General features: G+C 41.1%; 1 protein-coding gene and 1 pseudogene across 16 annotated transcripts in view; one reads left to right on the top strand and one right to left on the bottom strand.

Annotated features, from left to right (window-relative positions):
- TECPR2 (tectonin beta-propeller repeat containing 2) overlaps nucleotides 1-24,813 on the bottom strand; it is a 100,662-nt gene that overhangs the window by 74,478 nt on the left and 1,371 nt on the right. For 12 of the 16 annotated variants that reach the window (XR_011532830.1, XR_011532831.1, XR_011532825.1 and 9 more), the window contains exon 2: nucleotides 14,885-15,174. Coding sequence is in view for 7 of the 16 variants with exons in the window: in XM_070593321.1 (XP_070449422.1) it covers nucleotides 14,885-15,103 (219 nt within the window). In the remaining 9 variants the exon portion in view is untranslated. The remainder of the gene's footprint in view (nucleotides 1-14,884; nucleotides 15,175-24,813) is intronic. The other 4 variants (XR_011532827.1, XM_070593328.1, XM_070593323.1 and 1 more) reach the window with 1 other exon arrangement.
- LOC139079307 (ubiquitin-ribosomal protein eL40 fusion protein-like) lies at nucleotides 10,141-10,652 on the top strand (annotated as a pseudogene).

Raw genomic sequence — 24,813 nt, 5'->3', positions numbered from 1 at the left:
GTATAGTCTTGAACTTGGGGGCAGGATGTTGAAAAGAGAACAGTTGGGGAAGGCCTGGTGACACAGCAGTTAAGTGCGCACGTTCCACTTCAGCGGCCTGGGGTTCGCCAGTTCAGATCCCAGATGTGGACATGGCACTGCTTGGCAAGCCATGCTGTGGTGGGCATCCCACATACAGGGTAGAGGAAGATGGGCACGGATGTTAGCTCAGGGCCAGTTTTCCTCAGGAAAAAGAGGAGGATTGACAGCAGTTAGCTCAGGGCTAATCTTCCTCAAAAAAAAAAAAAACAGAGAACATTTTCCCTGGGAAACTGTAATATAAAAACCACCACCACATCAAGAATCAAAATCATTTCTGGGAGATCTTGCCATGTCATGGCATAAACTTAAAATGGCTGTGTAATTTTTCTGAATGAATGGTTGCAAGACAAAAATCACTCAGATGAGCTGTAAGTCTGAATATCTGTGTAGAGTGCTGGTACACACACTTTTTAATAAACCAATGTACTGGGCTTGTACTCAATGTACTCATATGATTATTAACAAATTTTATGGCTCTTGACTTAAAAACCAAAACATCCCAAAAACTGGATTATCAACACTTAACTAGACTTCAGATAGAAACAAAACATGAGGCTTCAGCTTCCAACAGTATGATAGTCTAGCCATTCTGAAAAACATTCCTCTCCAAACACCCAGAAATGCTGAGTAAGATACATTAAACATCCTTTTAAATGCACAGCTGATCTTTAGAAAGTAAAGAAAATCTACAGGAGCAAAAAAACAAAAAGAATATTGCCAAACTGGAATAAAGCCAGCCCTGGAGCTACAGGCTACCTTGGGACTATGTGACCAACACCTGGAACCTTGGTTTATGAGCTGAGCAGAGTTAACGAGAACAAGACTCCAGGCCAGATGAGGTGGGAGGCTGGAGCTGATATCCCCTGCCAAAGTCAGAGCCCCTGAAGACCTAACCCTCAGTGCAAGTACAAACTAAGGAAAAATCGATCTACTGGCAAATGGAACTTTGTCTTATCTCACACACTGATTGGAGAGAATAAAAAGGAAGAATCTTTCCTAAGAAATTGTAATCACAAGCCTGCCCTCTTCAGCATGAGAGTCTGAATTTATTCTTCCCTTCCACTCAAAAGAAAGCTCCACGCCAGGCAGTTTATCTGAAGTGCTTCCATGTTAGCAGCACTCCAAGGTGCCTGGCAGACTGACCATAAACCCCATCTGTAGCACAGTCTCACCCAGGTCCCTTAGCATTCACATATATTAGGATCAGCCACATAGCTCATAATTAGAAATCGGACATTACAGGAAAATAAGTCCCATGAAAAAGAATCAACTAAAAAAAGCAATAATAGAATTGGACAACCCCTCACTCCCACCCAAGTATTTCATTTAGATTGAAGAGACCCAGAATGTAAAAGAAATACGCTTAAAATTTTTAAAGAAATATAAAAGGAAACAAACATAAGAGCAAGCTACTATAAGAAATGAAAAAGAATCAAAAGAATTTCAAATCTCAGTGGGTGGATTAAACAGATTAGTCACAGCTGAAAGAAAATTATTGAACTAGATGACAGATCTGTGCAACAAACAGAGATGAAAAGATAAAAAATATGAAAGAGAAGTTGAGTCATCGAAGTTAATAGAAAATGAAGGTCCAACCTACAACTAATTGGGATTCCAGAAGGAAAGAAGAGAGGATAGGGACGGCAATATCTTCATAGGGTAGGGCTTAAAGTTATCCAAAACTGATGAAAGACCTGTATCCTCAGGAGCACAAGCTTTGCACAAGATTAATGAAAAGAGATACAACACACATACACCTTGTAGTGAAACAGTAAAACCTCAAAGACAATGAGAAGATATTAATATGTCAGAGAAAAAAGTCAAGTAACCAAATATGAACAACCTTTAAAAAACAGACTTTTCAACAGCAACCATGGAGTCCAGAAGACAGTGGAATATCATCTTCCAAGTGCTAAGAGAAAAAAATTGTTAGCCCTGAATAGTATGCTTGTCCAAACAATTCAAAGACAGAGAGACATTCAAACAAACAAAAAAGAGGGTACTTAACACCAAAAGATCTCAACACAAGTACTAAAGGATGTACTCCAGAAAGAAGTAAGATAGTGACAAAGGGAAGAACTGAGAAATAACAAGGAATAGTGGGTGAAGAAGTTGGTAAAAACGTGAGGAAATCTAAACAATGACTGTAAAATACCATAATAATAATGTCCAATTTGAGTAGTTAAAGAGAGAAGACTTCACTTGTGACACTCCTGAATGTGTGGGAGTTTTCCCCGAAGACACGCAAGTTTCTGACACAAGCTAGGTGTCCTATAATTTAACTCAATTCTGACACTATCTACCCGAAGACAACGTCAGATCCTACAGGTAAGGGCTCAGTCGCACAAGTCTGCCACCTACACCCCCACTTCAGACACCAGTTATCCCTGTGCTTCTGATCACCCAGCTATAGATCGGAAGTTCCAATGACCCCCTCCTTGGGTTCGATTAATTTGCTAGAGCAGCTCATAGAACTCAAGGAAACACTGACTTGCACTGACCAGTTTATTAAATGACAAAGGATACAGATGAACAGCCAGAAGAAGAGATGCATAGGGTGAGGTCTGGGAGGGTCTCGAGAGCAGGAGCTTCTGTCCTTATGGAGATGGGGTACATCACCCTCCCAGTGTGGATGTGTTCGCCAATCTGGAAGCTCCCCAAACCCTGTGCTATTGGGGTTTCATGGAAGTTTCCTCATGTAGGCATGATCAATTATTAACTCCATTTCCAGCCCCTCTCGCCTCTATGGAGAAGTTGGGAAGGTGGGGGTCTGAAAATTCCAAGCTTCTAATCATGTCTTGGTCTTTCTGGTAACCAACCCCCATCTATGAGCCCACTCAGAGTTGCCTCATTAGAACAAAAGATGCTCCTAGTGCTCTTATCACTTAGGAATTTACAAGGGTTTCAGGAGCCCTGTGTCAGGGATAGGTCAAAGACAAATATGAGAACAAGAGATGCTCCTGGTGTTATTACTTAGGAAATTATAAGAGTTTTAGGAGCTCCGTGCTGGGAACCGAGGGCAGAAATCAATATATATATTTCTTCTTATTATATTATTATTATTATTTTATATTATTATATTATTATTATTATCTCACAACTGAGATAAGTTAAAGGACACATATGGCAAACCCTAGAAAAACTACTAAAAAGATAAAACAGGTAGAGCCTAATAAGCCATAGTACACATAAAATAGAAATATGAAAAAATAATCTAAAAGGCAGTAGGAAAAGAAAAAAAACAAGGTATAAATAGATGGGATGAGTAAAAAACAGTCACCAAGACGGTAGGCTTAACCAATGGTTACTAACTGGGGGCAATTTTGCCCACCCCCTACAGTGGGACATTTGGCAACGTCTGGAGGTTGCTACAACTGGGGAAATACTACAAGCCAGGGATGCTGGTAAACATCCTACAATACACAGGACAGCACCCCAAGACCAAAATGTCAATAGTGTCAAGGTTGAGAAACTTTGACTTAAACCCAACCATATCAATAATTACATCAAATATAAATGGTCTAAATATGCCAATTAGAAGACAGAGATTGTCATACTGGATAAAAAAGAACTCAACTCTCAAATTCAAGCTATCTATTTTATATATATAAAGAAATGTACTTTAGCTATAAAGGCACAGATAAACTAAAAGTAAGAATGGAGAAAGATATACCATGCAAATTCTAGTTATAAGAAAGCAGGAGTAGCTATATTAATACCACACAAAGGAATATTAACAGAGATAAAAGGACATTTTATAGCGATAAAAAGATCAATTCGGGAGCCGGCCCCATGGCGTAGTGGTTAAGCCCGGCTCACTCCACTTCAGTGGCCTGGGTTTGGATCCTGAGCACAGACCTACACCACTCGTCAAGTCATGTTGTGGCAGTAACCCACATACAAAGTAGAGGAAGATTGGCACAGATGTTAGCTCAGGGATAATCTTCCTCAAGCAAAAAAAAATAGAGGAAGATTGGCAACAGATGTTAGCTCAGAGCAAATCTTCCTCACACACAAAAAAATCAGTTCAACAAGACGACATAACAATCCTAAATGTAAAGGTACCTACTAATAGAGCTTTAAATTGCAAGAAGCAACACAACAGCGTGCATGTACGTAATGCCACTGAACTCTACACTTAAAAATGGTTAAAATGGTAAATTTTATGTTATGTATATTTCACCACAATAAAAAAAGAATACATGAAGCAAAAACTGACAGAATTGAAATGAGAAAAATAAATGAACGATTTCAACTGGAGATTTCAACACTCCTCACAGTAATTGACAAAACAAGTAGATAAAAATTCAGCAAGGCTACAGCAGTCTTGAAAGACTGAAGTATATTATTGCATTAGCTTGTGTCCACCAAAAAGCAGTCCCCAAAGATGGAATTAGACACGTGAGGCATTTATTTGGGGAAATACTTGTGAAGGAAAAGGGGAAGCAGGAGGAGGAGGCAGGAAGAATTGTCTGATCACAATGCAGGTCTGCAACCTGGGAAGGGGAGAGGGAAGGAAGGAGGGTTGGAGAGGTAAATCTCAGCCTGCAGTGCAGTTTAAGAAAGTTTTGGCCAAGCCAACAGGGACACGCCAAGGCAAAGTCACCTGTCAGAGGAGTCACCTATATCACAGGAATAAGCCTGCCTGAGCGTCCCACCTGCACACAGTCGCTGGCTGGGAGCAGCCAATAGGAAGCATGGCCTTGGAAGGAGCACAGGGGTGGATTCAGAAGGCCCATGACTACGCCCCCCACAGCAGGAGACAATCATTGAGATTAGGTTATTACTAACTGACATGCAGGGTAAGAAGACACTGACAAAAACTCCGTTTTATTTAAAAAGACAAAATATTTGAGGGTTATTTTTTATGACTGAATCAGGATACAGAAAACCTCTTTTAGGATACCCAAACACTCAAGGTTCAAATCCACTACTACTATCTTTGTAAGCAGTATTTCTTTTTCCTTTTTTTTTTTTTTTTTGCTTTTTCTCCCCAAATCCCCCAAGTACATAGTTGTATATTTTTTTCAGTTGTGGGTCCTTCTAGTTGTGGCATGTGGGACGCCGCCTCAGCATGGTTTGATGAGCGATGCCACGTCTGCAACCAGGATCCAAACCAGCAAAACCCTGGGCCCCCGAAGCGGAGCATGTGAACTTAACCACCTGGCCACAGGGCCAGCCCCCATGTAAGCAGTATTTCTATTTCATAAAACCAATTCTCCATTTAATATATTATTTAAAATGAGATCTTACTGCACCAACTTCATTAAAATACCAATCTAGTACCATTTTTCATATAAGTCTACAAATAGAGACAGACCTTAATAATATCAAATTGCCTATTTAAAAGAATTGTTAGTTTCATGGGGCCAGCCTGGTGGCACAGCACTTAAGTGCACACGTTCCACTTTGGCGGCCCAGAGTTTGCTGGTTCGGATCCCGGGTGCAGACATGGCACCACTTGGCAAGCCATGCTGTGGTAGGCATCCCACATATAAAACAGAGGAAGATGGGCACGGATGTTAGCTCAGGGCCAGTCTTCCTCGGCAAAAAGAGGAGGATTGGCAGCAGATGTTAGCTCAGGGCTAATCTTCCTCAAAAAAAAAAAAAAAAAAAAAGAATGGCTAGTTTCAAATGAGATGGACACTGAAGTAGGGTTAAGCAGTTAAGTGTTTACTGACGGCTTCACTGTGCTTGTTGTGGGGGACACAAACAAAAGTGCCACTTTCAGGGGTCTCACGGTCTGGGAAAAGGAGCAAGACTCATCCACAAATTTAGAAACAAGCACTGTCAGCACTGCATACACGTACAGGTGGGTCACTGGAAGGACAGTCAGCTCTGACGGGTGCACGAGAGGAGAGGGCAGGCCGGGCTGCCACCTCAGGACGCCAGGTAGCTGTGTATCAAGAGCCACATTGCATATTCTGCGTTTTTCATGTTTTAAAATAACGAAATAAGATCATACACGCGTGATCATATCCCACCGTTTAAAGAGTTATTACAGGGATTAATTCTTCCCTTGCTTCTCACACAGCTTTACCACATGTACACGACCTTACACAATGAGACTACCCTGAAATTGGGATATTCCCTTGTTTTATTCATAGCTTTACCACATGCACATGACTTTACACAGGAAAGTGTGTAGTTGTGCCTAACACACAGATTCACACTGATGAATTAGGATGTGGCCCTTAACCTTCCTGACCCAGATTCTCAAGCTTTTTAGTATCTTGTTGTCGATCAGCCCAGACAGGTTGTCTGATGATCATCTAATGCACAAGAAGTGGAAGTTTAATCCAAAAAGCCAATTTATTATTTTACAATGAATTAACGGTTATACAAACCAGAGTGCTCATGTAGATACGACCAGTATATTCTTCCTCCACTGGCCCATGTACATGGGCAGCATGTTTTAGTTCAAAAGCCGTCTGGCAAGCATGGAGCAATTTATGAGCAAACCACTGTGAGCACCAGAGCCAGCCAGACCAAGGGGATCGTAGTTCTCAAAGGGATTCCCCCGCAGCTGCACAAGTAATTCGGCCTGACTTTTCATTTTCACAAGTTACACAGCAGACTGTACATGCTCATCCTTCCGTCACATTCTCTTTTCTTTTGATATGGGGACAGTTCAATCTTATTCTGGCCTGGGAGCCACTCTTCTGTCTCTTTAAGGAGATTCTGTCCATCTCAGACCTCATCTACTGTGTGTTTAACTCTTATACTTCCCTGATTTCCAACTTCCTGGGGGCACTTCTTGTTGCCTTGTTGAAGCAATGTGACTTCCTCAAATAGAAACCCAGCAATCAAAAAATTTAAAGACAAAAAGTTTTATTTGAAAGATGCTAGCAACAGCTTTCTGGACAAACACTTCACCATTAGGACAGCACCCAGCCAGCCTTCTGAGGCTCCGTGGCAGGCAGCTCTCCCTCAGACACAGACAAACCACACCAGGGGAAAAGCGCTCTTTGTGAGCAGGTTTGTGGGAACTGTGCAGTCTGACAAGGCGTTCCTTATGAGCTTTTGTTGATATGCCAAAGCTGAACCTTCAGTCGAAACTGCTAGCATATCAAATAACCAATAGATCTGAACTATTTAGAAATATTGGAGAAGACTCAATAAGATATGAATTCATTCAATTCTTAAGAATTGTTCCACTATTTTCCTTCTTTTACTAACAAAGAACTACCGTTTAAAGTTTGAATATTTATACAACTTTTTAAAGATCTAAAAGTTGCACAAAGGCATCTGCTTTTCTAGTATAATTTCTGTAACTCCATACAGCAAACTGAAGTAGGGGCCGTTCGCTGGACTTGAAGGAAGTCCCTAGGGCCTGGGACTCTGTCACTAGAGAAAATCGTAAAGAGAGAGAGACTAAGCAGATTACCTATAAAGGAAACAGTTAGACCGCCAGCAGAAGTCTCGGCAGTCAAGAGACATGGTAAAATACCTAGAAGGCGTTGAGACAAAATAACCTGAAGTGAGGGAGGGATCAAGTCTCATTTTGTCTCCATATGCATACCCAACTGTCTCACACCACTTATTGGAAAAGCTTTGTAGTGCCACCTTTGCAATAACTCAAGTGTTCATAAACTTGTGAGGTTTCTGATTTCTCTCTTCCGTTTCAATGATTTATTTATCTATTCTTGGGCTAATACCACACTGCCTTAATTACAGAAGCTTTATGATATCCTGTTACCCAGTAGAGCAGCTTCTCCCATCTTGTTCTTCTTTTTCCACTAGTATTTTGACTATTATTGACCCATTACAATTTCATATACATTTTAAAATTGGCCTGTCAATTGCCATTAAAAAAAAAAAAAACCTGTCAGAATTAAATTGAACGTAGGTCAATTTAGGGAGAATGAACATCTGGTAAGATATTTTTTCACTGTGAGTCTGTGTAACCAATATTTGAAAGCTAGATTCCCAGCAACTAATGAACTGAAGCGACCATGCTGAGTAGGACATCAGTGAAACCCTATATTGTAATGCTACTGACATACCAGAATCTAGATAACAGGATCCTAATCAATAGATCAAAGAGTTACTTCCATAGGGAAAGACAAGAAAAGGCATTAGGCAAACGCGCCTTTGGCTGATACAGTAAGAGAAAAACTCTCAGTTCTGCATCACTTTTAAAAATATACCAGGTAGAAGTCAATGAAACATTCACAACATTCTGAAGCAGGAGTTTCCTAACTGGAAAAGATCCCAGACATGTCCCTGTGCTCAGGTCTCTCCTCCCTTCCGCCTGGTGTACTCCACCTCAGCTATATCAGCATGGCGTGCTGTCCACCCTCTTTAGGTCCCTGTTCAACTGTCACCTGCTCAGTCAGACCTTCCCTGAACTTGCTATTTAAAAGCGCAACCATCCCTACTGGCGCTCCTCATCCCCGTCTCTGGGTTACTTTCCCCTAGGAAACTTCTCCCCACTGGTTTATGCGTGCATGTCTCTTATCCGTTTTCCTGGCTCTCCCCAGTAGACTCTAAGCTCCCTGAGGGCAGGGACTTTGCCTGCTGTGTTCTCTGCTGCATCTTCAGGACCTAGAACGGGCCTTGAGAAACACTCATTGAATGAGCTCACTGGGAGAGAAAGTGTGGGAAAGTTGCAGAAATGAGAACTAGCATTGCCGCAGTCAGTGCAAAGACAAATCCATGACATTTCTTTCCGTTTTTTTGTTTTTGTGAGGAAGACTGTCCCTGAACTAACATCTGTCACCAGTCTTTCTCTTTTTGCCTTGAGAAAGATTGTCACTGAGCTAATATCTGTGCCAATCTTCCTCTATTTTACGTGGGATGCTGCCACAGCATGGCCCTACAAGCAGTGCCAGGTCTACACTAGGGATCCGAACCCGCAAACCCTGGGTCACAGAAGTGGAACATGAGAACTCAACCACTATGCCGCCGGGCTGGCCCCTAAATCCATGAAATTTCAACAACTTGCTGAATGCTAAGAGAGAGCTCTTACATTTAATTTCAAAACAAAATTAGGAACTCAGATCAAGTTATGTTTCTGGTCTATTCTTACGTACGTCATATCCATATATTTAACAAGTTTGTAACATTTTTGTTCTTGTTATTAGCTCCTCACAACATTTTCTTAGTGCTTTTGGCACTAGCTAGGAAGAATTCCTTGTGTCTCCATCTGCCTTCTCCCACAAACTTGTATAGAAATGAAGCATTATTCTTGAAAACCCATGCCAGGCTATATTTACCACGTAAAAGGTCTGCTTTCTTCTTTAGGAACATAACTTCATTTGAAAACATGATCTTTCAGCCACGCCCTACATGGGCTTATTAGAGGGTAAACTAACTTTTATTTTTATTTACCTTCCCATAAAATCTTAGATTTTTCCCAAAATTAAACCAGTTGATGCATCTCTCAATTTTCACTGTGAAATTCCAAAGAGATCCTGGATCTGGTTTGTATTGTCCTCTAAATCCAGACTTTTGTGGAAGCTCTGCCTTTTATCGTAAAGAAATGAGCACGATGGTTAGACAACCAGCTAGGTTACCTACAGTGAGAATCTTACTGTTTCTTATCTGTAAAACATGGGGACGTAGCAAACAATTCTAAGACCCAGCCAGCCCAAAAGATGAAAATGACAATGACGACATAAATATTCAATTCATCTCTAGGATCACAAAGCTAATGACTGACAGCCAAAGCTCAAAACAAATCTTTGTTTCTGTCGTTGTGTTTATATAAGTAATATATGAACACATTCTTTATTTCATTTTATTTTTTTTTGAGGAAGATTAGCCCTGAGCTAACATCTGCTGCCAATCCTCTTTTTTTTTTTCCTGAGGAAGACTGGCCCCGAGCTAACATCCATGCCCATCTTCCTCCACTTTATACGTGGGATGCCTACCACAGCACGGCTTGCCAAGCGGTGCCATGTCCACACCCGGGATCGGAAATGGCGAACCCCGGGCCGCCAAAGCAGAACGTGCGAACTTAACCACTGCACCATCGGGCTGGCCCCTGAATACATTCGTATTACCAAAAAACTCTAATAATTCTACAGTATTTAAAGTTTTAAAAAGAAACCTTTTCCTCCTCAACAAGGTGGCTGAGTGGAAGCAGAGATGCAGATCTTTGTGAAGACCCTGACGGGCAAGACCATCACCTTCGAGGTCGAGGCCAGTGACACCACTGAGAATGTTAAAGCTAAAATCCAAGACAACGAGGGCATCTTGCCTGACCAGCAGCGTCTGGTTTGTGCGGGCAGATAGCTGGAGGATGACGGCGCTCCCTCAGACTACAATACCCAGGAAGGCTCCACCCTGTGCTCGGAGCTTCACCCACGGAGCGACATCACTGAGCCTTCCCTCCCGCCAGCTTGCCCAGGAACACAAGTGCCACAGGATGATCTACCGCCAGAGCTGTGCTCATCTGCACCCGTGCTGCCAACTGCCGCAAGAAGCGCAGCCCCTCCAACAACCTGTGCCCCAAGAAGAAGGTCGAACAAGGCCCCTTCTCTGGCTCCTCTTCTGCCCGAAGGGCAGACTCCTGCCTGAGCCCCATGGCCCTGGGGCCTCAATAAAGTTTCTCTTCCAGTGACCGGAGCAGTAAAAACAACCTCCCCTTCACACCCACTCCCTCACCCCATCCCATTCTCAGTCCCACCTAGAGTTAGGTGACCATCAGGAATAGTTTGGGGGTATTCCTCCAGATCTTTCCTATGTGTTTTACAGACAGATATTTCAATTGTTTTCAAACCCTAATATTCTAAAGTGAAATTCTGTGTTCTTTCCAAACAGAATTTTTATTTTCTACTTCCTTTGTGATTCTCTACAATTATGTTTGTATTCCATACCGTATGGGTGCTCAAAAATGCTACTGATACTCAGGGCTGCCAAGCGGGGATTTGGGCCCCAGTAAAATCCATTTTTTTACAGTCCCTCCGTAAGGGAGAGCCAGTAACAGTATAGACATGGGTTTCGCGGAGTCCCCTTCTAGGCTGCTGAGGCCAGTCATTTGTCCTAGACCCCCCCAAGCTCTGGCTGTCCCTGTGGAGGCTGTCCTAGCACATCACATTTCTCCAAAGCCCACAGGCTCATCATATGATAAACAGAAAACCAATTCTAGGTAAAACTATAAAACTGGCAGTCAGCTGTAATTTGTAGTTTCATTCTGGGGAGCTCCAAACTCCGTTTCTTTAACTTAAGCTTTTTTGAGTTTGGTGGCTGAGATTTTAAAAACAGTTACACAGTTTTAAAGAAAAAGGACAATAAAATGGTGATCAATGAAATGCGTGTTTTATAAAAGAGAACTGGGTTGCAATTACAACCTGAGTAAAGGGTCCAAATTCCACTAATGCATACTAACCTTAATGCCAAAGGTTACCCAAGACAGAATTAAAACCCAAGGGGCCAGAAAAACTACTGCGTGGTGTTAGAAGTCAGAAGAGTAGGGACCGTGGGGAGGAGTGCTGACCGGGAGGGGGCACGAAGGAGTCTACTGCGCTGTTGGAAGTGCTCCATGTCTTGATCTGGGTGATTCCAAGGATGTACACACACATATAAATTCATGAAATTGTACACTTGAGATCTGTACCCTTTATGTAAATCATACTCAATTAAAAAGTGAAAAAACAAAATGACATAAGACACAAGGGGCTGGAAAGCCTGGTCTAATTTAAATTTGCTGCAGTGTGTTTTATGAGCCAGAATATGGTCTATCTCAGTGAGTGTTCCATGTACACTCGTGAAGAATGTGTATTCAGCTGTTGTTGGGTAGAGTGTTCTGTCAACGTCGACTAGATTACATTGGCTGATAGTGTTTAACCCGTTCTTTCATATCCTTGTTGATTTTCTGTCTACTACTTCTATTACTGACACAGGGCTGTTGAAGTGTCCGTCTATAATTGTGGGTTTCTGTTTCTTCTTTCATTTATGTCAGTTTTTGCTTCACGTATTGTGAAGCTCTGTTGTTAATGTGCATACAAATTTAGGACTGCCATGTCTTCTTGGTGAACTGACCCTTTTATCATTATGTAATATCTGTATTTATCCCTGGTTATTCCTTTGCTCAGAAGACTACTCTGAAATTAATAACAGCCACTCCAACTTTCTTTTGTTTAGCGTTTACACAGCGTCTTTTTCTATCCTCTTACCTTTTACTTACTTATATCATTATACTTGAATTGAGTTTTTTATAGACAATACATAGTTGGTTCATTATTTTTTTCTCCATTTGGATCATTTCTGTCTTTTAATTGACATGTGTAGATCATTTCCATTTAATATAATTATTGGTATGTTTTGATTTAGGTCTATCATTTTATTGGTTTTCTGTCTGTTCCTTCTGGTTTTCCTTCTTCTGTTTCCACCTTCCTGCTTTCCTGTGAGTTGTCTGAACATTTTTAAAAATTGCATTTTGATTTGTCTACAGTGATTTTTCCTATACCACGTTTTACAGTTATTTTTAGTGGTTGCTCTTAACTTTTCAAAATCTATTCAGACTCCCTATTTTACCTCTTCAAGCAGAATGAGAACCATTACCATGATAGAGGTCCCTTACTCTCCCCTCTTATGTTAGAGTTGTCTTATGTATTACACCCTGAAAACTCAGTTATAATTTTTGCTGTCAAATATATTTTAAAGAATTCAAGAGGAGAATGATAGTCTAATGTATTTGCCCAGGTATTTATACCTATTCTTCCTTCATTCCTGATGTTCCAAGTTTCCCTCTGGTATCATTTCCTTTTTGTCTGAAGAACTTCCTGAAGCAATTATTTTAAAGCAGGTCTGGGGACAATGAATCCTCTTAGTTTTCCTTCATCTGAGAATTTTTTTTTTTTTTTAGATTTTATTTTTCTTTTTTCTCCCCAAACCCCCCAGTACATAGTTGTGTATTTTCAGCTGTGGGTCCTTCTAGTTGTGGCATGTGGGATGCTGCCTCAGCATGGCTTGATGAGCGGTGCCATGTTCACGCCCAGGATTAGAACTGGTGAAACCCTGGGCCACCGAAGTGGAGCTCGTGAACTTAACCATTCGGCCATGGGGCTGGCCCCTCATCTGAGAATATTTTTATTTCACCTTCTTTCCTGATAGATATTTTCACTGAGCAAAGAATTCTGAGCTGACAAGTCTTTTCTTTCAGTACTTTAAAAATGTGGTACCACTGTCTTCTAGCCTCCATGGCTTCTGAGGAGAAATCTGCCGTCACGCAAATCATTGTTCCCTACAGGTAATGTGTAATTTTTCTCTGGCGACTTTTCTTTGTCTTTAGTTTTAGCAGTTGAATATGATGTGTCTGGCCATGGATTTCTTTGGTTTACCCTGTTAGAGGTTTGCTGTTAGAATCATGTCTTCCTTGTTAGGTATTTGAAGTATTTGAGAGATTTCAGATATATTAATTCATAATTATAGTTTCAAAGATTAACTGTGTAATAGTCTTAAATGTTTGGGGAATTTGATCAGTCAAACCCATGAGCTATTAATGAAAGAAAAGAAATAGCAATAATTCTAACTTTTATACAAAAATATTAATATAAACTCGAGAGCCAATCTGCCCAAGTTCAGACAATGGTGCCACCATTTACTAACTGCTTCACCTTGAACAAATCATGTAATCTCTTTGTGCCTCAGCTGTCTCCCTGGCAAAATGGGGATGATGATAATAACATCTCCCTCAGAGTTTCTGTGAGGATGAAACGAGATAATATATGTAAGGTTTAGAATAACGCCTGGTACATAGTAAGTGCTATATGCATGCTAACCATTTTTGTTATTTTAAACTGAGCACAGAGACTTAAGAAAAAGTAACTATTAAATTAAAACTTTAATGAGTTGAATACTCATTAAAATACAGATATTCATAAATATTTCTCTTAAACACAATAGCCTCGTCTTAGTCCGTAAAAGCCCACTAACCACAGACAGAGCAGAGCCCCACGAGGCCATTAGGTAGGAGCCATAACTCAGTCACCTTTGAGTCTCTCACAAAAGCCATGTACTCAATAAACCACAGACAGTGACTAAATGGGTTTCAAAGATCGTCCGTCAATACTTGGTGCCCACAAACATCTACAATACACAGACATGCCCAAGTGAACCAACACAGGACAGAGGTAGGTCAGGAATCCAGTGGCAGTGTTCTCCAAAAGTGATTTTACTTAAGATGTACATGCTCTGGCAGCTAGCCAATAATGATATAATCTTTTTTTTAAATAACAATTTCAACAGAATAACTAGAGATTATTCAAGTAAGCTAGTCAAGGTACTTTGAGAAACAAGAAACTTAAAAAAAATACGTTACTTCCAAAGTTTTCTATCAAGCTTTAAACACTAAAGTGTTCTCTTTTAAAGAGATGCTAGGGCCGGCCTGGTGGCACAGCAGTTAAGTTCGCACGTTCCGCTTCTCGGTGGCCCTGAGTTCGCCAGTTCGGATCCCAGGTTCGGACATGGCACTGCTTGGCAAAAGCCATGCTGTGGTAGGCGTCCCACATATAAAGTAGAGGAAGATGGGCACAGATGTTAGCTCAGGGCCAGGCTTCCTCAGCAAAAAGAGGAGGATTGGCAGTAGTTAGCTCAGGGCTAATCTTCCTCAAAAAAAAAAAAAAAAAAAAAAGCGATGCTAGATTTCTGGAGCCAGGAAAAAAGTTAAAAACACCAACTTTTCTAGTTATACTCCACCCAATTAAAGATGGTTTTAAAATACTGTTTGGATGAGGTACTAGGGCCATATTCTAGCAAATCAGACGTAAATTATCCCACCCTAGAAGTCACAACCATGTTAAAAGTGAGCCACGGCTCATGCATGCTAAGATGTAAAGAAGGTATAAAGACTCACCTCAAAGTTGTATTTTTTCATCTGGTTGAAGTGCCGGCAGTACAGATAGAGCATGCCGATGCTGCTGCCCACAGCAATGTAGTCCCCATTGGTGTCAAGGGCCGTAAGGTAGACCACAATAGAGCGGAAACCCTTCTGGATCTTTGTGGGAATGGCATTGAGGAGATAGTACAAAGGGCAGAACTCTCTGAAGGTAACAGGCTCTGATGTGGACGCCATGGCCAAGGTTTCCACAGATGACCTTCAGGCAGGAAAAGGAATGTTTATTTGGCATCGAAGAAACCTGGGGGCTAGAAAAATGAAATAATTATAATTCTTTCAATGCCTAGTCAAAGACAAGTCATGTTTAATTGTGGGAACAAGGAACTTTCAGGTGAAAATTATAGCTGGAGCTTCATCAAACAGAGAAAGTAAACCAGTTATCATTAAGATCACTTTTGAGCATTTTAATTCAAAATGTACTTCAATATGCACTGGCCCCTGTAAGTTATATTGTGATAAATACTATGGAGGGTGTGGAAAGAATATTAAAAACAGTTCTTACCCTCAAACAGCTTATGATCTAGCCAGAGAGGCAAAAGAAACAGTAAAGAGACACAAAACCACATATGATTAGGCGCGAATCTGTGGGTCTCAACGAGAAGAGGGAGAGAGTACTGTGGATTCGAGTGTGGAAAAGCCTTCACTGGAAACATCCTGAACTCTGAAGCCCATCAGAATGGACGGAATGTGGAAAAAAGAACCTAGTAAAGACAGTCTTTACTAGGAGAACACCAAACCAATCTCAGACACAGAAACACACTCACTGTGTTGAGACGGTGGAGAAACAGATACCCTGGCCAGGTGCCCCCAGCCTCCTCAGCACTCGGAGCCACAGACACACAGCGCCTCTCATCTGTTCCATACTGAGACCCACACCTGTCGGCACTTTGGAGTCAAAGCTTCCCTAGATAAAAATACTCAATCCTGGGGGCCGGCCTGGTGGTGCGGCTGTTAAGTTCACACGTTCTGCTTCTCGGCAGCCAGGGTTCGCCAGTTTGGATCCTGGGTGTGGACACGGGACCGCGTGGCAAAAGCCATGCTGTGGTAGGCGTCCCATGTATAAAGTGGAGGAAGATGGGCACGGATGTTAGCTCAGGGCCAGTCTTCCTCAGCAAAAAGAGGAGGATTGGCAGTAGTTAGCTCAGGGCTAATCTTCCTCAAAAAAAAAAAACAACTCAATCCTTACACAGCACATTATAATTTGTGAAGTGCTCACTCACTCATTTAAAGATAGGTGACACCATCCCCCACTTTTAGATGAAGGTACTGAGGGCCACAGGACCACACAGGTGAGACTTGACTCTGGGTTTTCTCCCGCCAAGTCCTGGGCCCTTGCCAATATCACGGTTGCAGCTCTGACAGGCCATCGACAGGTGGCCTGCAGATGGATGCTCTGTACCTGATTAGACCTGGAGGGATAGTCTAGCCCATTAGGTCTATGGAGACTCTCAAGTCCCTAGAATAGAAACTCCTTGGGATGCTGGATTTACAGTCGGTTTGAACTGTGGGCTTCCTATTTCTGTAGAGCTGACTAGCCGACTTGCAAGCCCTCTTCCACTGAAATACACCCAACTCCTCTTCACCCAGAGGCCCTTCTGCCCGCAATGCTCATTCTCCAGATGTCACTCAGCCTTCGCTTCTTCTCAACATGCAGGTCTCTGCTAAAATGTCCCCTCCTCACAAGGCCTTACCTGCCCACCTCCCCAAAGTGGCCTCCTTGCCCCCACTGAGAACTCTGTCACATCCCCTCCCCTGCTTTACTCTCTCCACACATCCTCTTTCTTTGCTCTTGACTGGCCATCTCTGCCTGACCCCCTCCACCACCACTGGTCCGTAAGCCCCACCAGAGCAGAGCCCACATCTGCCTCACTTACTCCTCTAGCCCCCGGCACCCAGGAAAAGGTCAGGCACACTGGAGGCGCTCACTAAGTATTTACTGAATAAACGAATGAGTTATGAAAAAGAAAAATTTGCAAGGAAGGAATGAGTGACAAGAATGGAAGAGCAGCAAAATCCCATCTTTTCAATGTGGCCCCAAATCAACGCTGGAATAATAATCCCCTAAGTCAGTACAACAGCTCCAGTTTCCCAAGCATCTTCAGATTCCTATGTCATTTGATAGTCACAGTAGCCAACACAGTGAAGTCAGTAGGGTAACTTACGAGAACTTCCCTAAGTTAAGCAAATAATAATAATCATATCCCTCTGTGATGGGTGAGAACACTGACTAATATACCCTCTTTTAGCAGAAGTTGAAGCTCTGGAAAGTCCAGAAATTTGCCCAAGGTCACACAGTTTTAAGTGCCTAGTGCAACCGAAATCTGGATGGTGAACACTGGCCCCATGCCTACAGTGGCACAGTTCATAAATTTACAACTTTTTAGGGGTGAGAGTGCCTTGACTAAGAGAGATCCATGCTCCCCAATCCTTGGTTCGTGCAAGTGCTCCGGAAAGGTGGGCAAGACACATGAGAATCCAACGAGAATGAAATGGCTATGAGGCAAGCTCAAGAAAGAATGGCCGCTGGCAGACGCCTTGGGCAAGCATGTAGATCATTTTAAGGGCAAGGGACACTAAAGCCGAAATAACAACAACAAATAGCAATAACGGTAACAGCTAACACTATTACTTAATAGAAACTGTTCTTAGCACACTAACTCATTAAATCCTCACAAAAAAACTATGAGGTAGGCACCACTGTTCTCTCCATTTTACAGATGAGGAAACCGTCCCCATTTCAACAATCTTCTTTCCAGCCTCAAGCATAACGGCAGCACAGGAGCAGTAAACGGTTTGTTTCTTTGATGTGTGTGTGCACATGAACAGACTGATGCTCCATAACTTATGTAATGTTTTTAAAATAAAATTTTCTTTTTATAACTGTTATAAATGTTCACTATCAAAAATTCTGAAACACAGAAAAGTACAACGAAATAAATAAAAGCCACTCACAATCCTATCATATAGGGATACGCTGTATCTATAGATAGCTATAGATACATGTGTGTGGGCACACACAGTTTTTCACTTAATAAATAATGAGCATTTGCATGTCATTAATATTCCCTAGAACATCATTTTTAATGACTATATAGAAAAACTGCAGAGAACACACTGTATGCATAAACCAAAATTTCCTCGGCCAAAATGTTTTAATTTCTGCTTTTGGCTGATGAGATCTCCTGGTAAGCTAGTAGAAGTATAAAACACTTCACAAATGACAGCTAGTGTTATTTCCTCCTTTGAAAAGATTTTTCCTCAAAGTAGATGTCAAAGTATGACATTAAAATTTCAAAAATTCATTCACTTGACGTGATCCTCTTCACCAACAGCGCCATGATCTCCACACAAGAGGGGCTTTGAGCCTGTAGTCTGGCTAGGAGAGGGCCAGAGGATGCGAAGAGCAGCCACACTGTTCTAACTCAGATTATATGTTTATTTGAGGTGGCTTAGGAGGTACTCATTGATATTATGGATGGTCAGAGTCCCTGGAACTATCTCCTTGGCACAACTAATGCTAATACTACCAAAAGCAACTTCAAAATGTCTAAGGAGGGAGTGTAGGGCTCACTTCTCAGGCTCTAGCAGGGATTAAAAATTATCACAATTCTGTGGCAGGTAACAGACAGCATAATCAAATTTTGAATCAAAATTGTTTAAGCTGAAATCCTAGCATTCACCCCTTTTCTCTCCCTCTCCCTCACCCCTAACAACATCCCTCACCTTGTTCCATCAGCTCTATCTCCTCACCTGTCTCACACCCGACTCCTTCTCACCAACTCTGTGGCCATGCCTGGGATGAAGCCATCACACCTCTCACCTGGACCACTGCAATGTTCTAATGACTGCTCTCCTGCTTCCACACCTGCCCCCTAGAATCCATGCTCAGACACAGCAGTCAGAATGAGCTCTCGGACTTTATCAAAATTAAAAACTTTTGTGCTCCAAAGGACACCATCAAGAAAGTGAAAAGATAAGTCAAGGAGAAAATATTTGCTAATCATATATCTACTAAAGGACTTGTATCTAGAATATATAAAGAACTCTCAAAACTAAGTAATAAAAAGACAATTTTTAAATGGGCTAAGGATGTGAATAGACATTTTTCCAAAGAAGATATACAAATAGCCAATAAGCAGATGAAAAGATGCTCACCATCATTAATCATCAGGGAAATGCAAAATAAAACCACAATGATATCACCTCACACTCACTAGGATGGCTATAATCAAAAAGTCAGGTGTTAAGGAGGATATGGAGAAAGTGGAACTCTCATACATTCCTGGTAGAAAATAAAATGATATAGCCACTGTGGAAAAGTCTGGCAGTTCCTAAAAAGGTTAAACATAGAGTTAACATATCACCCAGCAATTCTACTCCTAGGTATATATCCAAGAGAAATGAAAACATATGTCTACACAAAAACTTGTACACAAATGTTCATATTACTGTTCATAACAGCCAAAAAGTAAAAACAACCAAACTGTTCATCAACTGATGAATGGCTAAACAAAATATGGTATACCCAAACAATGGAATATTATTCAGTAATAAAAAGGAATGAAGTACTGATATATGCTACAACATGATAAACCTTGAAAACATTATGCTAAGTGAAAGAAGCCAAACACAAAAGACCACATATTGAATAATCCCATTTACATGAAATGCACAGAACAAGTAAACCTGAAGAGACAGAAACTAGATCAGTGATTTCCTAGGGCTAGGAGAAAGGAGTGGGAGTCGGGGTAGGGTGATTGCTAAAGGGTACAGAGTTTCTTTTTTAGGGTGATGAGAAAGTTCTAAAATCGATTGTAGTGATGGTTGCATAACTCTGTGAGAATACTAAAAAGCACTGAATTGTATACTACAAATGGGTAAATTATATGGTATGTGAATTATTATATCTCAAGAAAGCATTACCAATAAGGAGGAGGAGGAGGCGGAAGAAAAGAATCAGCTCTCTAACACCCATTTATGACCAAAAAAACTTCAGTAAACTAGGAATAGAGGGGAACTTCCTCAACTTGATAAGGAATATCCACCAAAAAACCCAACAGCTAACATCATACTTAATGGTGAAAAACTCAAAGCTTCTCCCACTAAGATGAGGTACAAGGCAACCCTCCTTTTCAACATCATACTGGAAGTTCTAGATAATACAATAAGACAAGAAAAAGGAAATAAAAGGTATAAAGTTTGGGAAGGAAGAAATAAAACAATCTTTGATTGCAGATGACGTGATCATCTATGTAGAAAATCCAAAAGACTCAACAAAAAAATCCTGAAACTAATAAGCAATTATAGAAAGGTTGCAAGATACAAGATTAATATACAAAAGTCAACTACATTGCTATATGCCAGCTATGAACAAGTGGAATTTGAAATTAAAAACACAATACCATTTACATTAGCATCCCCCAAATGAAACAATTAGGCATAAATATAACAAAATACATACAAGATCTATATGAGGAAAACTACAAAACTCAAAGAACTAAAAAAAATCAAAACTAAATCAAAATCAAATCAAAAATCAAAGAACTAAATAAATGGAGAGATATCCCATGTTCATAGATAGGAAGATGCAATATTGTCAAATTGTCAATACTTCCCAACTTGATCTACAGATACAATGGAATTCCAATCAAAATTCCAGCAAGTTATTTTGTGGATATCAACAAAATGATTCTAAAGTTTATATGGAGAGGCAAAAGACCCAGAATAGCCAACACAATATTGCAGGAAAAGAACAAAGTCAGAAGAGTCATACTATCCGACTGCAAAACTTACTACAAAGCTACAGTAATCAAGACAGTGTGGCACTGGCAAAAGGCCAGACAAATATATCCATAGAAGAAAACAGAGAGTCCAGAAATAGACCCACATAAATACAGTCAACTGATCTTTGACAAAGGAGCAAAGGTAATACAATGGAGCAAAGACAGTCTTTTCAACAAATGGTGCTGGGACAACTGGACATCCACAGGTGGAAAAAAAAAATGCATCTAGACACAGACTTCACACTCTTCACAAAAATAAATGCAAATGGATCACAGACCTAAATGTAAAATGCAAAACTATAAAACTCCTAGAAGATAACATAGGAGAAAACCTAGATGATCTTCTAATGACATTTGAGATATGACACCAAAGGCATGATCCAGGAAAGAAATAATTGATAAGCTAGAGTTCACTAAAATTAAAAACTTCTGGGCCGGCCTGGTGGCGTAGTGGTTACGTTCGGTGCACTCCACCTGGACGGCCTGGGTTCGCGGGTTTGGATCCTGGGCGCAGACCTACACTTCTCATCAAGCCATGCTGTGGCGGCAACCCATATACAAAATGGAGGAAGATGGGCACAGATGTTAGCTCAGGGCCACTCTTCCTCAAGCAAAAAGAGGAAGATTGGCAATAGGTGTTAACTCAGGGCCAATCTTCCTCATCAAAAAGAAAAAAAATTAAAAACATCTGCTCTGCAAAAGACAATGTCAGGAAAGAAGACAAGCCATAGGTTGGGAGAAAATATTTTCAAAACACATATCTGATAAAAGGCTATTATCCAAAACGTACAAAGAACTCTTAAAACTGAACAATTAGAAAATAAACAATCCAATTAAAACATGGACCAAAGACCTTAATAGATGCCTCACCAAAGAAGACATACAGACAGCAGATAAGCATATGAAAAGATGCTCCACATCATCTGTCATCAGGCAAATGCAAATTAAAACAACGAGACAGCACTATACATCTATTAGAATGGTCAAAATCTGGAACACTGACACCAAATGTTGACGAGGACGTGGAGCAACAGGAACTCATTCATTGCTGGTGGGGATGCAAAATGGTACAACTACTTTGGAGACAATTTGATGGTTTCCTACAAAACTAAACATAATCTTACCATATGATCCACCAATTGCACTCCTCGGTTTTTACCTGAAAAAGTTGAAAACTTATGTCCAAACAAAAACCTTCACCTGGATGTTTACAGCAGCTTTATTCATAATTGCCAAAACTTAGAAGCAACTAAGGTGTCCTTTAGTAGGTAGAAACTGTAGTACATCCAGATGATGAAACATTATTCAGCACTAAAAAGAAATGGGCTGTTAAGACACGAAAAGACATGGAAGAACCTTAAATGCATATTACTAAGTCAAAGAAGTCACTCTGAAAAAATTGCATATTGTATAATTCCAACTATGTAACATTCTGGAAAAAGCAAAACCATGGAGATGGTAAAAAAGATCAGGGGTTGCCAGGGTTTGGGGATTTTTAGAGTAGTGAAAATAGTCTGATACCATAATGACAGGTACATGTCATTATATATTTGTCTAAACTCATAGAACATACAGCACCAAAAGGGAACCCCAAGGTAAGCTATGGACTCTGGGTAATCATGATGTGTCAGCATAGGTTCATCACTTGCAACAAATGTCCCACTCTAGTGGGGGATGTTGATGATGGGGGGGGATATGTAGGCGTGCAGGTAGGGAGGACATGGGAAATTTCTCCACCTTCCCCTCAATTTTGCTATGAACCTGAAAACTGCTCTGGAAAAAGTCTTAAAAAAAAAAGAGCTCTTTGAAAGAGAAATGGGTGGGTCTCATACAACCCACCCTATTCAAAATTCTTCAGTGGCTCCCCTGCACTCTGAGAATAACCAAATGCCTTTCTGTGGCCTAGGAGATCCCGTGTGGTCTGACCCCTTCCTGGCTGCCCCATCTGACTCCTTCCTGGCTCCATATCTCCCTCTCCACTTGTCCTCCAAGCTCTAGCTCCACTGACCCACTCTTTCCCTCCTCAGCCTTCATAACTGATACTCTCCCTACTCCAAGTAATCTTTCATCTCACTCCATTATACCTGGCTTCTTCTCAACTCCAGGGTCTCAGCTTAAATACTACCACCATAGAAAGGCCTTCCCTGACCAGATCACTTACAGCATCCATCAGTCCTCCCTTCCCTCTATCATATCACCTTCATAATTCTCATCACAACCTTTAATTACTTTATTTGCTAAACAGTTTGATGATCATCTCTCACGAGAATGTAGGCAACACAAATTCTCTCTTGCTTACCAATGTGAACCCTAGTACCTGACAATATCTTTGACACAGAGTAGATGTTCATTAAAGATTTGTTGAATGAATATATAAAATGTGAACTTCAGGTCTTATTGAAAAAGAATATTCTCAATCCAGTCTTTAAAATCAATAATGCTTCCTTTAATTCTGTTAAAAATACAAAACACCACTCTGCAACATTCTTCAAGTCAGGATGCTTCCCTCCCCACTTAATACCACAACCCCATACATCTGGAAGGTGGCAGGGACCTTCATGCTGATTGATGGCACCCAAATGCCTACTGGGCAGTTTTTCCAAACTGGAGCTAGGACTAATAACATACAGTCTAAATCATCCACTTAGCAGTACAATGATCTTAAGTTGCCAGAGCACTCTGACAACTCTAATGGTTTAAGGATTCTCTCAAAAACCCCCAGGAAGCATCAGTTAGTAACCCTGCTGTACAATCTATTTTTAAAGTTTGGCTACAACATCTATTATTCTTGTAAGTGTTAAAATCTTATGGCTGAACATAATGAGACTGAGACTGTCATTTATCTTCCAGATGAAATTTTGTCACTCCCCTGATCCTATGCCTGCTGGCTAGCCAGTGCTCACAGGCTAAAGCCTGATGAAAGCATGCAAGCTGAACATTTCAACAAACCGGTCTGTGTCTAGCTTCATCTCAGGCCACTGTTCCCTCTTCACCCTCTCCACTGCAGCCACAGTGAGCCTTCCACCACAGTCCCTAACACACCACGATCTGTGTGTCTCTGCAACGCCCCTTTCCTCCCTTCCACATTCCCCCATACACACCTTGTCAGAACCAGGGCTCCACCAAGAAGCCTTCACAGACTCCCTCTGACACTTAGTTCTGCTATAACAGAACGCTCTGAGGGCAGTTATCACACAGCACCATCACTGTGTTTTCTATCTCCTTTAACGGATTCTTTCGATTCCTTCTAGTCTTTGCCTACATCCTTCCAGCCTACATACTTTGCGGTGCTTCAAAAGGCCAATAGAGAGTGTGGTACAATCAACACTTGACACACATTTGTTAAATTAGTCTCTCTCTCAAAACACTGTGCCAGGATGCCCCAAGTATGACAGCCCAAAATATAAGACCAGGCTACCTCAGTTACATCTGTCATTATGCAAAAATTCACTGGTTGGTCTCTTACGTCAGGTCCAAAGAATACATTCATTTAAAACTGAACACACACTCTGTACAATAGCTCACTTCTACCTCAGCAGTTCACAGAGCCATCAACTACCCCCTCCTGATTCTACCAAGCTCCTTGTGGTCCACTATATCTAGAAATCTCTCCATGCTTGACGCAAAGCTTGTTTTCATTATGTGTATAACTGTTTTCTGATCTGTTCTTCACTTTTCCAAGTTCAATCAACTGCTCTGCCTGATGCCTGTTCCCTTCCTTTTTTCCCCACTAAGTTCCACTAGCCATTTTGTCCAAATTACACAAACACTAATATGAAATGAGATCTCCCTCAAATGTGAAGTGTAACTCCTCTAAGAGAAAAGAAAACAAATCCAGTAGCAGCCAATCTTCTATTGAAAAAGACAATGTAGCTACAAAATAACTTAAAGCTAACAAAAGCTACTTACTAGTCACTCCTTCAGAAGAGGACAATCCTTATGCCATGTTTCCCACCACCAGTCGTAAAGTCAGTCCTGAAAACTCAGGTAGAGAATCCCCCATACCTTACCTGCTGGCTCTCGGGTTAAAAAGCTCCCTGAGAGCAGGGACTGGGTCTGTCTGGCCCACCACAGCAACCCTAGAGCCTGGTATGGCACCTGGCA

The sequence above is a fragment of the Equus przewalskii genome, chromosome 25, assembly GCF_037783145.1.
Source record: "Equus przewalskii isolate Varuska chromosome 25, EquPr2, whole genome shotgun sequence".
Taxonomy (NCBI): Eukaryota; Metazoa; Chordata; class Mammalia; order Perissodactyla; family Equidae; genus Equus; species Equus przewalskii.
Note: the sequence above shows the minus strand (reverse complement) of the source record. Positions and strands in the feature narration are given on the sequence as shown.